The sequence below is a fragment of the Candoia aspera genome, chromosome 3 (assembly GCF_035149785.1).
Source record: "Candoia aspera isolate rCanAsp1 chromosome 3, rCanAsp1.hap2, whole genome shotgun sequence".
NCBI lineage: Eukaryota > Metazoa > Chordata > Lepidosauria > Squamata > Boidae > Candoia > Candoia aspera.
The window spans coordinates 33,053,635-33,066,026 of NC_086155.1; the positions used below are offsets into that span (position 1 = coordinate 33,053,635).

At 33.4% G+C, this 12,392-nt stretch overlaps 1 protein-coding gene across 6 annotated transcripts in view; it reads right to left on the bottom strand.

Moving 5' to 3' along the window:
• Positions 1-12,392, bottom strand: part of PHF20 (PHD finger protein 20) — a 42,703-nt gene that overhangs the window by 23,260 nt on the left and 7,051 nt on the right. For 5 of the 6 annotated variants that reach the window (XM_063297270.1, XM_063297268.1, XM_063297269.1 and 2 more), the window contains 4 exons: positions 10,024-10,134; positions 3,174-3,345; positions 2,398-2,482; positions 287-366 (listed from right to left, as the gene is read on the bottom strand). In XM_063297270.1, the coding sequence (XP_063153340.1) occupies positions 287-366; positions 2,398-2,482; positions 3,174-3,345; positions 10,024-10,106 (420 nt within the window). In that variant the 5' untranslated portion in view covers positions 10,107-10,134. Of the gene's footprint in view, positions 1-286; positions 367-2,397; positions 2,483-3,173; positions 3,346-5,777; positions 5,893-10,023; positions 10,137-12,392 lie in introns of those variants that run through there. The other variant, XM_063297271.1, reaches the window with a different exon arrangement.

Genomic DNA, 12,392 nt, shown 5'->3' on the forward strand with positions numbered 1-12,392 from the left:
CTTCAAGCTGTGATTTTTTTTTTATTTAAAGATATTTCTTCATTTTTTTCCATGTATGGACAACTTGCTAAACTCTGATTAAATAGAAGCAAAATAACTCTTCCCTACCATTCAAGTAGAGAATTAATGTGTAAACCTACACTTGCTAGACATGCATATTATATTCACAATGGTTTTGTGTGACATGCAAATGTGGTCTATAGCTTAAACTGCAAGTAAACTTTGTAGCATATTCTGCACATAAGATCAATTTGACATGTATAACATTTCAAAATATGTTTCCTACCTGGTCTTTGGAAAAAGCTTTGACATGTATATTTTTGACTGTCTGAATCACACCATCATAAAATTTCACAGTGTAAGTGCCTGAAATTTAAAAGAAAAAAAAAAATAGTGTGACAGCCTGCATTCAGCCACGGCTTCCTGCTGGCTGTTCACATGTACATGCAGAAATCCAAACAAATGATTTGAGTTGGTATGCATATTAAGGAGAAGCTGGGAGTAGAACATATTTTACTTTCTCTTAGGAAATCTTTCCATAGGAGAGAGAGGAAGAGGCTGTATATGCTGGGCTGACATTAGAGGTAGCCTCTTTAAAAACATGAGAGGAACTCTAGGAAGAACTGTGAGATTAGCTGTGAAGTAAGATTGGCCTAAGCAGCTCTGGCTGTTGAAGATCTATGGTTTTAAAAAAGAATAAGGTGGGATGGCAAACCCGAGTTGGATTGGGCTGAAGGCCTGTTAAGTGTGGCCTCAAGCCCACAAAGAAGAGGAGTGCAACCCTGGGGAAGACTGCCAAAGACCAAGAGGAGGAAGCACCTCAGGACTTGCCTACCAAATGCAGATGTCTCTGATGGGGGTGTGTGTGTCAAAGATAATGGAAAATCAATAGTTTTATCAGGAAAAAAAGAAAATACATGTTACGTAATGTTCAGGAATATGAAGAAAAAAGTCCAGTCATTCTGCAGTTTAGAATCCTAAGTGGCTGCGCCTCCTTGAAACAGAGAGGAGGAGGAAAGCCTGGCACCTCCAGCTGTAAATGTCATGCCAGTTCTGCTAAGGAATGTGGCTAGCAAATTGAAAGCAAATACTAAACAAATGCTTGCTTTGCTGTGGTAATTTAATAAAGACGAAAAATTTGAGTTTTGCACTGAGTTTCTTTCAAATGTACAATTGTTCTAATGCAGGAAAAATCTCAGTCTACTATATTTTAAAATCCTTTCCTGTTATGGTTTGGATCCTTTCTCCCATGCACCTTATAGTTTTCTCAAGTAATGCTTGTAATAAAGCATAATGGTAACAATGAAGCCATATGCTATGATGCCATCATGGAAATGTCATTATTATTACACCTTTGTGCCAAATGTCTGACACAAGCATGTAAACATTTGCATAATGATGTAATTGCACACATCTCTCCATCTGCCCTTCTTTTTGCCACCCCCACTGATGCCTATGATTCTCTGCTCTAGTACCTCAGAATTCAGGAAAGACAACTTTTGAAGAGCTGATCTCTAAAAATGACCCATATCTGGATCAGAAGTTTTCTCAGACCCTATGCCAGTAACTAAGGAAGTTCCAACTGATGGGGCATAACAGGAAGGATTATTGAGCTCTCCTACAATGTTGTTTATAGGGACCCACTATACAGCCCTGGTGGGCACATTTTGTGGTTTTAATCTGCTTTGTTAGGGAGCCGCTCTGATTTATCTGTACTTGCATGTAAGTATCTTCATATAATTTATATATTAGGTAATCTTTTATCTATATCAATAGCTAAAAACCTCTCCCATAATTTTCCTCTATTTATTTTATCAAAGGCGATGATAATTCAATAAATGCTGCATACAGGTATTTTGAAGGGCCATTCATTGATTTGTGAATCAGATGTTGTAAAGTGAAACACTGATCTATACTATGTCCCTTTCTAAAGCCTGCCTGTTCTTCTGCTATAATCTGCCCAATCTGTTTAAAAGGTACCTTGTATATAATCTTCAATCTTAGTATTGAGACTTATGGGGTGAAAGGTAGCAGGATTTGTGGAATCTCTCTTCCTCTTTAATTTTTACATAAACAACATTGTAGAAGAGCTTAATAATCCTTCCTTTTATGCCCCATCAATTGGAAGTAGAAAGGTCCCTATATTACTGTATGCAGACATGATATTCATGTCGACAGCATTAATTGGAATGAAAAGAATCTTGACATAAAAAGTTAATCTTCCTAAAGATTATCATAACTGAGATATATCTCAAAGAAGCAGTACTAATATAAATACAATTCTTCATAAAAATAAGAAACAGCATGGAACAGAATGATATTCATTTTCTGTGGGACCCCTGAATACTGCAATGGAGGATACTTCCATATACTATGAAGTTAAATATTATGCCTTACCATCCTTGTTAACAGAAGTAACTTTCGCTGGATAAAAACGACAATCAGACCAGCAAGCCAACACCTGATCATTTATGTGAAATTCCTAGAAAAACAGAAAGCATTTATCATTCTAAGTTGTATAAAATAAACATGCTACTGCACTGTAATGTTAACAAAATAGTCTATTATTACAGACTAATGTTCTCAATAGTAAATGTATCATTAATTACTTTTATTCCAGTATAAACATTCTATTCAGAAAATTATCACCATGTGGCATCTCATAACAAAGATTGTGTTCAATATAATTAAAATGATCAAAACTAACTACAATGAAATAGCACAAATATTTGAGAACTGAATATAGCTACCCTCTATTCAGTTAACCAGAGGTTACCCTAAATGAAATTAATCAGAGTAACTATCTATACAGTTTTGTTAAGATAAAAAAAAAAAGACTTTCAGCAGCAAAATATTTTGCTATGAAGAAAGCCCTAACCGAAAGTCAATACATTTTATTCATTAGCTTTTCATTACAAACTAGCCTTATTAATGGAAAGCAAATTATCATTCTTTATTATACTATCTATATTTATAATTAAGCAATAAAATTTGTTATAAGGTCAAAAGCTTTTCATTTTTTTTCTTAAGTTAAATACTCTTTCTTAATATTTTCCTTTATGTTTTTATATTGCTTGTTCAATTAAAAAAGCAAAACAGGCAATTGTGTTAACTTTAACTTAATAATTTGTCTGGACCTGTAATTCTGTTACTAGACCAATATTTTTACTTACAGAAGATCCTTCTTCCTCATGCAATCCTTCCTTCCTTAACTGTATTTTTTCTAAAGGACGTAAATAAGGACTGTCCCAGCAAAACCATTCATCATAGCGGTGATTCCAACGTTTAAAATGGATAAGCACCTTTCCTTCTTCATAATCAATTTCTTCAATGTGAGCTGGATACCTATATAAACAAAGTTAATGTAAAGTATTTTTTGCCAAGTATATTTGAATAAAAATGGAAATATACATTAAATAGTGTTTCCTTACACTATTAACTGTAAGAGGTTTATCAATCTATGAAAATGTGAATTTTTTTCATCCTATTCATGACAATTTCTTCACATTATTCTGAAGAAATAAGGAACTGTTTTTCTTTTTCCAGTTCAAATCCTAGCAGACATGACAAAAACATATAATGTACAAATACAAAAACTGAGGCAACAATGATTGTTATTCATGCTTTTGCTGAACAGGCCTTAATGTTTTATAATAGTTAACCATTTCACACATATCCCGGTGATGACATCAGCCCAGTTTGTGGCTTGGCAGGAAGAAACATATACAATCAAGAACTGTGTGGACAACCTTTGGATGGCAAAGGGACAAACTTAGTATGGAGTTGTTAAACGAAACAAAATGGGTGGGATCATATATGGATGAATTTTAAGGGCTTCACTGTTTTTCATCTGTGATATATCTATTTTAGGGTGTATACCACATGTTTGCATTTGTTTCTCACCTCAAAATGGCAGGAAACTGTGCTGTTAGACATCAGTAACAAAAGTTGTTCCAAAGGTTGTAAAAGGAGAACTCAACCTGGCATTGTAGATTGCCTACTGCTGCCTCAGAAAATTTTGGTTTTTCAAAATGATTGCACAACTTAATTAACTAGTACTGTTGCTAAATCTTAAGCATGTTCTGATTTTAAAATTAAAAACAGGATGAACTGAAAAGTAACTTTCCAATATTTTTTGGTACTGATATTAAATCATGACATGTAAATCTTAATCCCAAATTTTTAGTAATTAGGGAATCTGCTAGTAGTGCAAAAATATGTGAATGTTAAAATATGCATGGCATTTCTCAGACATATCTCTTACAGGAAAAAAAAAAAAGTTTTCCTGATTTGTCCTGAGCTATTCTGGAGCTAGATTCTCTCTATGTTAATCATCTATGTTTGAAGTTGAGAAAACTTTCAATATTTTCTCCTGCTTTCAGTCAGAAGAGCACAATCACTTCTGTTTAGAAAATGTTTAATGAATTCATCTTAGAGTGCATTACTCTTCAGTGAAGATTAGTACAATGGACAGCACTGAGAGAAAGATCACCAACAAAATGGCAATTTATCTTCCTGAAGTGCATTATTCATATTATGTTACTAGATTACTTAATTAAGTAACAGCAAATATCAAAATGGAACTCAAATCTATTGTCATTGCACTATACACTATATGGCAATTGCAACCACATCTATATTAAATTTTAGGATCATTCCCTTTACATAATTATGCTTCTTCCTATTTTACTGCCAGATTTTCTCCTTTTCCTTGCCATTAGAATTTTAAACAACTTTTTTATGTTATCATACTTCAATGACATTTCAAATCCTCCAATAACCATTAATATCAGTAGTATAACACCCTCTATTCACTACAAGTTAGAAATGCCAATTTACTTATGCCTCCCCCCCCTTTTTAATTACTACAATACTGTTCATGTGATAGTTTCCTAAAAGCTGCACTGGATAACAAGAATAATTAACATTTCCATTTTCCACTTGAAGTTTCATGCAGTTCCACATCTACTGTATACTCCACTCAATCTCTGAAGGACTATTTTCCTTGTGTACTTAAAAGAAAACATATTAATTTAAAATGAAATGTTATATGTAGCTTTTTCCTAACACAGCAAAGGACAATTCTAAACTCATTCAATATAAGCAATATAATAACATAAATTAAATGGGTTGAATACTTTCATTTTTAAAGGTACTTTAGATTCAGATATTTGAAGCATCTTATTAGTTGAAAGTGAATTGCTTAGATGCATTTTTACATCTCATTACTTATTATTGTTGTTAATTAATTTGGAGGGACTGAGATCCAAGTATTTCAAAACAATTTCTTTGAAATAATCTTTTGATTATAGAAACATTGGTTTTTCTGATATATTTCTGCTCAGCAAATTTACAAGTTTGTCAGAAAGCTAGTACTTCTTTTCTTGCAAACTATTTGCTTTTACTTGTAGATACTCAGTTTGCATGTGAAACAGAAAAAGTCCAGGAACTGTTTAAGATGATACCTGTAACAGTCTACCCTTTTTAAAGAAACCCAATCCAATACTTGCCATGTACCACAGTGTCTAGAAAGGCATGATGCTGATAATGATTAGGTTATGTCAATTATGGCTTGCCTAACAAACTGACATATTCCTTTTAATAATTCATATTTACTTGTACATGTTATGCATTGAATTGTTTATTCAAAAGGCTTCTGTTTATAAGGCCTACAAAGAGAAAATACATATACATATAATTAACTGTTCAATATGACACAGATATTCAGATTATTAAAAGGTTAAACAGCAAGCAGAACTCCCTCACAAGAGAGTTACCTCAACATCTTCAAAAGTGGGGATATCCATGCGTACAATGGTGTCAAATGTGCTTACACAGGGCTTCCATAATTACATCAGAGCTCCCTAATGTATTAGAAACTCTTGCTTTCAGCTGATGACAAATGAAATAAGTTTAAAGTTTTATTCCATTATTATCTCAAGTGACCAAATTATTTTTTTGGAATTTGGAGGAAAAAATGTGTTTGGTTTTATTCATTTTGCCAGGAGACGTGTGTTAGACAGAGACATTAGGATGTTTTCAAATAGTTTCCTACAATCACTCTAAATTCTACCCAGTGCTTTTAACCATTCCATACCTGCTTAGACTTAGGCAGACAGTAAACGAAATGAATCTGTTTAAATCATATGCTTATGGATACATCTATAAGCAAAATAGGGTCTCATCAAAGCATGTTTCTATAGTTCATTGACATATGAAGAAGATAGCAAGACACAGAAATCTATCAAATCAGAATGAAATATAGAACTAATTTTAATGAACCAAGACTGGTGTCTAATGCCCTACAGCTCTCAAACACTTGTTTCACACTTTTCTAGTCCATGGCTTTTTTCCAGATGACAAGCCAAATAACAATCTTCATATAATACAAAACAAAATTCTGTTCCTGCTCTTGCAATATTATTATTTATTAAGCAATAACTCCGAGGAACAATATTAAATCACATTTTAAAGACAATATGGAAAAGACCTCTACCAATTTGCCTCCTTTTAAAGCCTCCTCCACTTTAGGCCCACAATCTGGATTTATTTTAGTCATTTGATAAAGGTATCTCATTTCTAAGTACAGTGCAACCTGTACCAGAATCTCACTGCTCTCCAATTCTTACACTACTGCTGGCTGAAATATTTTCCCCAGAAGTTCTCTTCATGTAAGCTAACCTTCATGCAATGATAGGGTTGCATGTCAAGCCCATTTTGTCACACATTCTACATGTGATCTTACCACATCATTTTGAATTGTGATTGTTCATATTTCTATATCGTGCAAGGAGAGAAATGCATAGAAATGTCTCCCCTCTGAAAACCTCTAATACATCCTTAGTCTCTGGTCATGCAGTTCTAATGGTGTGAGGGCTAGAACATTTAAGTTCCCTTAGATTTGGCACCTCAAATAGTGATTGGGAAAGAAATTTGAAAGGACAATTCAAAATTGTGAATTTGAAGGCTACACTAATAAGTAGTCACACTGATTATGCTCAAAAGAACTCTTCTGAATAGACATGTGTGAACTTGCACTGCATTATAGAACAGCACATATTAAATTACTATATGGTTAAAAAAAAAAGACCTATACAGTATGAGAACACTTCAGATCACAACAAATCTGATAGCAGGGAGTCAAACCGAACCCAAACTTTAAAGAAATAAATGAACTGAGTACCTGATTGAAATAGTATTTCATAGTTGTTTTATATGTAACAGAAACTACGCTTTTATTTGTATTTGTCAAACATGGTATTTTAAGTTTTCTAAAAATATCTGAAACAATTTTTTGTTATAATTTTGTAAATCAAATGGAATCTATTTTAGCATTTTGCATTATTTTTTAAAAAATATGTATCACTATGTTTTACAAATACCACTTTTAGTGTTCAAAAATCAGTATTTTTTTAAACCAAGTCATTAATTAAAAATGAATATGAAATAACTTAAAAAAGAGCAAGATAAAAATGGTTTCACATAATAATATGAAGAAACAATCCTAGGAGTTTGAAAAAACAGGGATACTCTGTAGGGCTGTACAATGGTTCAGATGTGATTTAGAAGTGATGCTTTGGAACATGGGATACGTGAATACTGCACCTGCTACTCGTTAAAGCAGCCATGCCTATTTCTAGGACTATGTCACTGTAGCAAGACCAAACTGAATCAGGAGCACAAACATTGCTACTTGTAACAGGTTTTAAATATGTAAATGTAAAGCTTTACTTGAGAATTATTTTATCTGACTTGTTAGCAAATAGCATAGTTTCTTAAATTGTTTAACTTTTCTAAAAAAATAGATATAATAAAAATTATCAACATACTAAAGAATATTCAGAATGCTTCTTTATATGCATAATAAATATGCAGGAAGAATAAGCTGTTTGGAGCTGTCAAGTTGATTAGTACTATATCCATTCATATTATTACTACTTTAGGCAACAAGCCATTTTTAAAGAAAAGAGAACATTAATCTTAGATAACTATAACAACAAAACCTTTCCAGTGTACACTTTTAAAAAAAGACTTTTTATCCCACCTTTATGATTTTTATAAATAACTCAAGGTGGCAAACATACCTAATACGCCTTCCTCCTCCTATTTTCCCCACAACAACCCTGTGAGGTGAGTTGGGCTGAGAGAGAATGACTAGCCCAAGGTCACCCAGCTGGCTTTCATGCCTAAGGCGGGACTAGAACTCTCAGTCTCCTGGTTTGTAACCTGGTGCCTTAACCACTAGATCAAACTGCTCTCTTTTCTATTTCTCCTTTCCTTTCGGCTGAACCAGTGTGGGAACAGAATATGGAAAAGAAAGTGAAGAATCTTAGTTCAGCATTTGGGCTGATGCAAAATTACCCAACCTGGCTCAAACTCATTCATATTATTTTTATTGGATTCTGTAAAAAAAGGTCAGAAATCTGTTATTTACACTCAATGCCTATAGTCTAACTAAAAAGCCTTTCTTTCTTTCCATCAGTTCTTGCATGTCCCCAAAACCACAGCAGAATTTTAGAAGATCTTTAGGTTTACAGCATAATTGGAGCTGCAAGGAAAAGGAGAGCAAAAAGAAGCTCTACAATCTAAGCCTACATACGTAACGCTGAATGCATGTTCAATAAGTATGAAGTTCAGATGTCATACGAGACTGTGGTCTAGTAAGATACCAAAATGTCTAGCCTTCCCAATTCACATGCTTCCATCTCAACTTGAACAACCAGAAAGAGGATTTAAGAAGCTTTCATTTCTACTTTTTATTAAAGCATTATTTAATAATAGCAAATTGTGATTAAACTATAATTGGCTTGTTTAAAACTAATTAGAACTCAGATTAACTACAGCTACACAAAATGCCATAAACTGGCTTATAAAAATGGAGGTGAACTACTCCTCTGAGCCATATGGAAAAAAGAAAGAGAATAAAGCAGATGAGTCTATAGGAAAGTTAAGACTCATTTACAATTCCTTAAATGCGTACAACCTGTGACATGCAGCCCCTCAATCATTGACTACACCATCTGAAATCCCGTTCAGAAATTGTCAACACCTATAATTTTTAATATAACAAAAAGATAACATTATAAAAAAACGCAGGAGAGCAATAATACTGACTACATTTAATTAATTTACATTTAATTTAAAATACATTTATTTTTAACTTTGGTTCAATCCATTTTATAAAGTATGGTTTCCAATCTACTATGCAAAAGGCAAGTGTTATCTTCTGGGAAAAAGGCTGCACACCCTTGCACTAAAATAGTTTGGAGCAAAGGTGTGCAAGTTTTCACCAGCTGGGGCCTATGCTTGCTTACTTGGCTGCAGACCACAGTAGGAAGAATGATGGTATCATTGAAGAGCGATGTGTTAAACATTATAGTTTACTATACCTATTTCTAACCTTCCACTGAAAACCAACACCATTTCCTAAGTTTTATCCTACAGCACCATCTTGGGGAGATTATGAGAGCCAACCATCCTTGTTTTAGTGTGATGTCCAAATGCAGCATTCTAATTAGTAATCCTGATATGTATGTAGTGCTTAAATCAGTTTCTCTCTAGCTCAGATATCCTGAAAGCCATATTTTAACAAATCCCAATGCCTTTTAAACCAGGTGTGCCATGGAAGAGAAGTAGTGAATATTGAAGCCCAAGGCATCATTACATCTGAACCAAGCCATATTTTTTTTAAATTATTCTCTTTCTACAATTTAACATAAATACCAACATAAACTTAGCTATTTTTGTTCAGTACATTTCATTAAAGCTTGTACAAATGTCATGATACTAATTATAGCATAATAATTTAAAAGTTTTCCCATATGAATTAGAATACTGCCAGCAAGTTCAGATGTGTCAATTTACTTCCTTAAAGATTACTGGACTGAAGCCAAACAAGCTTGGTAATAGCTAAATCGCAACCAGATCTGAACTGGAACACTTGTTGGTTTGACTCCCTGTTTGCAACATAATGTGACAGCATCACAAAAATGTATCCAAGTTTTATCATGAAATAAGAAATACCAGTTTTTTAATCTGTCTCGGGCTTCCAACTGGGCTCCCACTTCAAAGCTGATACCTCTTCTGTTTGGTGGATGTTTTCTCATTTTGTTATAAGCCGTTGCTTTTATTCCCCTGAAAAATGCAATTAAACATCAATCACCAGAACTGGAGTCATCTTATGTTTGATAAACTGTCTGACTAGTTAAAATAATTCACAGTCCATGTTTCAAGTAAAAAAAAAAAATCTGTAGCATACATGTTGAAAAAAGCACATGTTAATATATGGTCTTCTCAAGGTGAAGACCATATTTGTATAGTCTTTGCTTATCATAAATCTTAATAAAACTGGACTGTGACAGTCCATGCCAAACAAACGTATTATACAGGCAGTGCCCTCTCAAGAGTTGCATCTCCTGAGTTGCATCTCCTATGTGTATGAATCAAGTTAAGGTACAGACTGTATAGAATTACATTATCCTGTATAAGTAATCTTTAGGCCACTACTAGTTATCAGCATTACATGTCTATGAGTTTCTTCAAATTGTATACCACTCACGTGAAGACAATTTACTATGCTGTTGCTACAAAATAATCCTTTCTGTGTGTCTTTACTTGTTCCATATATTATCTTTCCGCATGTTTTACCTCTGTACAGCTGCAGGGAATGAGCATAACCAAATAGCACAGATAAAGAATATCTGCCACAATGGAATAGCTATTATATGTAATAGGTAACTATTTCAAATAGCTTCCATTCAGCAGTTGCATATAATATTGCTCTAATTAGGAATAATATATACATGTGATAGAGAATTATAATTTACAAAGCACAGCATAATTCCTCAATATTCTGTGATGTTCTAGGTGAAAACTTAATAAGCTAAACAATTACTGAGTTTTAAGATGCTATGAAGAATACATTACATTTAACATTGGTATGTGTTTGCATTTAAAATCAGAGCAGCAATGAGTAAGATCTGCAGGACCAAACTAGGGACAGACTGTCCTCAAGAAAATTTATATGGTCAACACTGACTTGATGGCACATAATCGATCAATAATCAATGTGCTTTTGCTACTGTATTTGCGTTTTTTGCCACTAGTTTCTCTGATACAATTCTATTTAAGTTATCCAATGGTCAATGAACTATCAACTAGTGATAGTCAATGAACTATCAACTAGCCAAAACGTCTTCTAAATATTTAAGATATTCATACTGTTAATTTGGGCATGAAATGTTGTACTAAATGTAAGACTTCAAACTGTAACACTCAGTGTGTTATATTTTATTTACTACAATGGAACTCATTTGTTTAAAGGTTTGCAAGTTTTTCTCAAGGAATATTTAATTATCCCTATAGTTTCATCAGCTTTACAGCTGAAACAGCTTCACATCAGTACAAATTCCTTGATGGGAATATTATACAACAGGCTTTACCATAAATCTTTTCTATACTGTGCAATATTACTGGTTTCAACATAACCGCAAGTAAAGTGCATAACTTGATTAAACCTTGCAGTTTTATAAAGAGCACAATACTACTCCTACTACTGCTACAGATCACAACCTAAAATGCCAATCCTCATCCTTCTTCTCCAACTTGAAGTTGCAGAAGCAGAGATTTTCTCTAGGATTATGCTTCATGCCCTTCTGAGATTCTGTGGGAAAGCCAGAGGCCCTGTTATGCTCATGAGATAGAACTTTTACCATATGCAACAAAATTATCCCTGCTAGTACAGACACTCTAACAAAAGTGGAGCAGGGTAATTATCTCCTCTTTTAAACACACTGTAAATATTCTTACTATTCTCCATAGATCTAGAAAACAAGTTACTTAGGGCAGGGTTTCTCAACCAGGGTTCGTGGAACCCAAGGGTTCCATGAAAAGTCACTAGGGGTTCCCTGGGAGATCACAATTTATTTAAAAAATTATTTCAAATTCAGGCAACTTCACATTAAAGAGGTAAGTTTTATTCTTTATTTTTAGTTTAAGAACACTGTTAATGCATATATATACAGGCCTACACATGAAACAAATATAAAATCCCCACTTGGATTTTATATTTATATTTATTATTTTAGTATCTCGGTTGCTTACTTTGTAATTTTACACGTTGATGCTTTTAAATGGTTAATTTTATTGTAAACCGCCCAGAGTCCCCCTTTTCAGGGGGAGATGGGCACGGATAGAAATTGGAATAATAAAATAAAATTAAATAAATAAATAAATAAATAAATAATAAAAAAAAAAACAATAATTTTGTGACTTCTGGCCTATATTTGAGCTTGAATGCGTAGGCGTTCCCCGAGGCTTGAAAAATATTTCAAGGGTTCCTCCATGGTCAAAGGTTAAGAAAGGTTGACTTAGGGGATTAAAAGCTAAAATTT